This window comes from Ammodytes marinus, assembly GCF_949987685.1.
Source record: "Ammodytes marinus genome assembly, chromosome: 5".
NCBI lineage: Eukaryota > Metazoa > Chordata > Actinopteri > Uranoscopiformes > Ammodytidae > Ammodytes > Ammodytes marinus.
Genome location: NC_137234.1, coordinates 2225465 through 2227964, shown reverse-complemented (window position 1 = coordinate 2227964; position 2500 = coordinate 2225465). Strand labels below are relative to the sequence as shown.

The 2500-nt window shown below is 42.7% G+C and overlaps 2 protein-coding genes across 2 annotated transcripts in view; one reads left to right on the top strand and one right to left on the bottom strand.

Annotated features, from left to right (window-relative positions):
* dus2 (dihydrouridine synthase 2) overlaps window positions 1–2500 on the top strand; it is a 172299-nt gene that overhangs the window by 104442 nt on the left and 65357 nt on the right. The window lies entirely within an intron of this gene.
* The window catches only part of immp2l (inner mitochondrial membrane peptidase subunit 2), a 56111-nt gene that overhangs the window by 5184 nt on the left and 48427 nt on the right, over window positions 1–2500 (bottom strand). The window contains exon 4 of the mRNA XM_080027867.1: window positions 622–687. Within this exon, the coding sequence (XP_079883993.1) occupies window positions 622–687 (66 nt within the window). The remainder of the gene's footprint in view (window positions 1–621; window positions 688–2500) is intronic.

The window sequence follows — 2500 nt, the reverse complement described above, 5'->3', positions numbered from 1 at the left end:
AGTCCAAAGGGGGCGCTAGCGATTTGAGCAAAATAAATAAATAAAATTCAACTTCAACTTTACATTGAAAACTGACACATAACACAAGAATTAGTTTTGAATCGAAAAATCGATTAGTTTACAGAGTCTAGGCTGTGTATTTATAGCCTGGCACCGCCCGCCTACTACTTCCGCTCAATTTTCATTTCCTTTCAGTAGTCAGTCTGGGTCTGCGGTATATTCTTAGGTTTTCTCCGGACAGATTTCTGCCGGTCCAATCAGCGAACAGAAGGAGTGGCTCAGAAGCCGGCGCATGACATGGTTGGTTGGCAGATCCAGAGTGGCACTGGGCAGATCCAATAGTTTTAAACTTCAACAGACACCACGCCTTCAAGTGAGTTACCGTTTGTCAATTGAGCAATTCCAGACCTTCTGTACAAATGAAATGAAGTACGATGGTCTGGTAGGATCAGGCTAGATGAAGTACGATGGTCTGGTAGGACCAGGCTAAATGAAGTACGATGGTCTGGTAGGACCAGGCTAAATGAAGTACGATGGTCTGGTAGGACCAGGCTAAATGAAGTACGATGGTCTGGTAGGACCAGGGTAGTGTATTAACACTGGGTTTTTTAAACTACCCACCGTATGAAGTCTCCCTCTAGGCCGATGACTCTCTTGATGATCTTCTGTTGAGGATTCCTGGGAGATCTGAAGGACAAAAAACACACACAGAGAAATGAGCATAAAACACAAAACAGCCAAATAAATATAGGGGAGAACGGGGTAATATGAGCCACTTTTTACATGTGATGCCTCAGATTCCCCCGTTCTCCCCTATCATAATTTACTCCATTATCAGTGTTTCTGCATTAACTGTAGGTTTCATGTATTAAAGCTGGGGTACGTGATTTCTGATTGGTCAAAGTTAACATGAGCTGTACACTTTGACCAATCAGAGTGAGAAAAAAATCTGATTCTCTGTTCTTATTGGCTGTTGGGACTGTCCATTCACTTTGGCACGACTTTGTTGGTGTGTAGAGCGTGTCAGGGAGGGACCATAGGGGAGGGACCAAAGAGAACAAGTGGAGCGGTTGAGGTATTTGGATTCAAATCTCTAACCCAACTGCAATTTTCTCCCCAAATCCTCCACCCCAGCTTTAACTGTAGGTTTCATGTATTAAGGACATCCATACACACACACACAATTAAAGAAGTGCATATTGGTTATTAAGACTCTCTCACTAACATACACACAAACACACATTAAGACATGTTGGCTCATGGTGTAGTGGTTAGACCCCCCCACCCTCCTCCATAGAGTCTCTGTCCTCTTCACAGCAGACCCGGGTTAGAATCCAGCCCGGGTCGTTCTCTGCATGTCATTCCCCACTCTGTCTGTCTGTCTGTCTGTCTGTCTGTCTGTCTGTCTGTCTGTCTGTCTGTCCTCTTCACAGCAGACCCCGGGTTAGAATCCAGCCCGGATTGTTCTCTGCATGTCATTCCCCACTCTGTCTGTCTGTCTGTCTGTCTGTCTGTCTGTCTGTCTGTCTGTCTGTCTGTCCTCTTCACAGCAGACCCGGGTTAGAATCCAGCCCGGGTCGTTCTCTGCATGTCATTCCCCTCTCTGACACATTTCATCTCTGTCTCTACACACTGTCTAATAAAGTAAAAAAAATGCTAAATGTTTTTTAGCAGACAATTTGATCCAAAATCGACGCGCAAAAACCTTGAAAACGTTATCTAACTCTACCAGAGAAATTGACAAGACTTAAAGGTGCAGTGTGTAATATGACATCATCAAGAAAGTTTTACAAAGTTCTAGAATGCAACGCTCCCTGGGTAACCCCACCCCTTACGAATAATAACAGAAGCTACAGTGGCCTTCAAGGACAAGAACAATTAAACATTTTAAACAATGCACCTGATGACATTCCAACTATGACACTTTCAAGATGGTGGCACTAGGCCTTGGTCCAAAATATGCAGAAATATGGACATATATGAGACCCTTTCTAAGGGAAAAAATAATAATTCAAAAAAGAAATGTCAGCTATTATGCACTAAATTAAACGTACTTATGGATATTATAATTACTTTCTACACAATCTGCTAGGAAATAAAACCCCAAATTCTACACACTGCAGGTTTAAAGGTGCAGTCAGTGATTCTGGAGAACGCTTGTTGTCAAAATCACTTTTATGTCAAAATCAGTGAATATCTCCTCATGATCCGCTACCTGTCTGTACTGTGTGTGTGCTGAAAAAAATCAGTTGTTAATTAATACACAGCCTAGGCTCTGTAAACTGGTATGTAAACAAAGGGTCCTGGCGCACACACATATGTACAGAAATCAGATCATGAGGAGATATTCACTGATTTTGGACCACAGTGATTTTGAAATCAAGCGTTCTCCAGAATCACAGACTACACCTTTAATCTTTTTCCATTTCTACCTGTTCCTTCTCATTTCACACACGCACGCACGCACACACACACACACACACACACACACACACACACA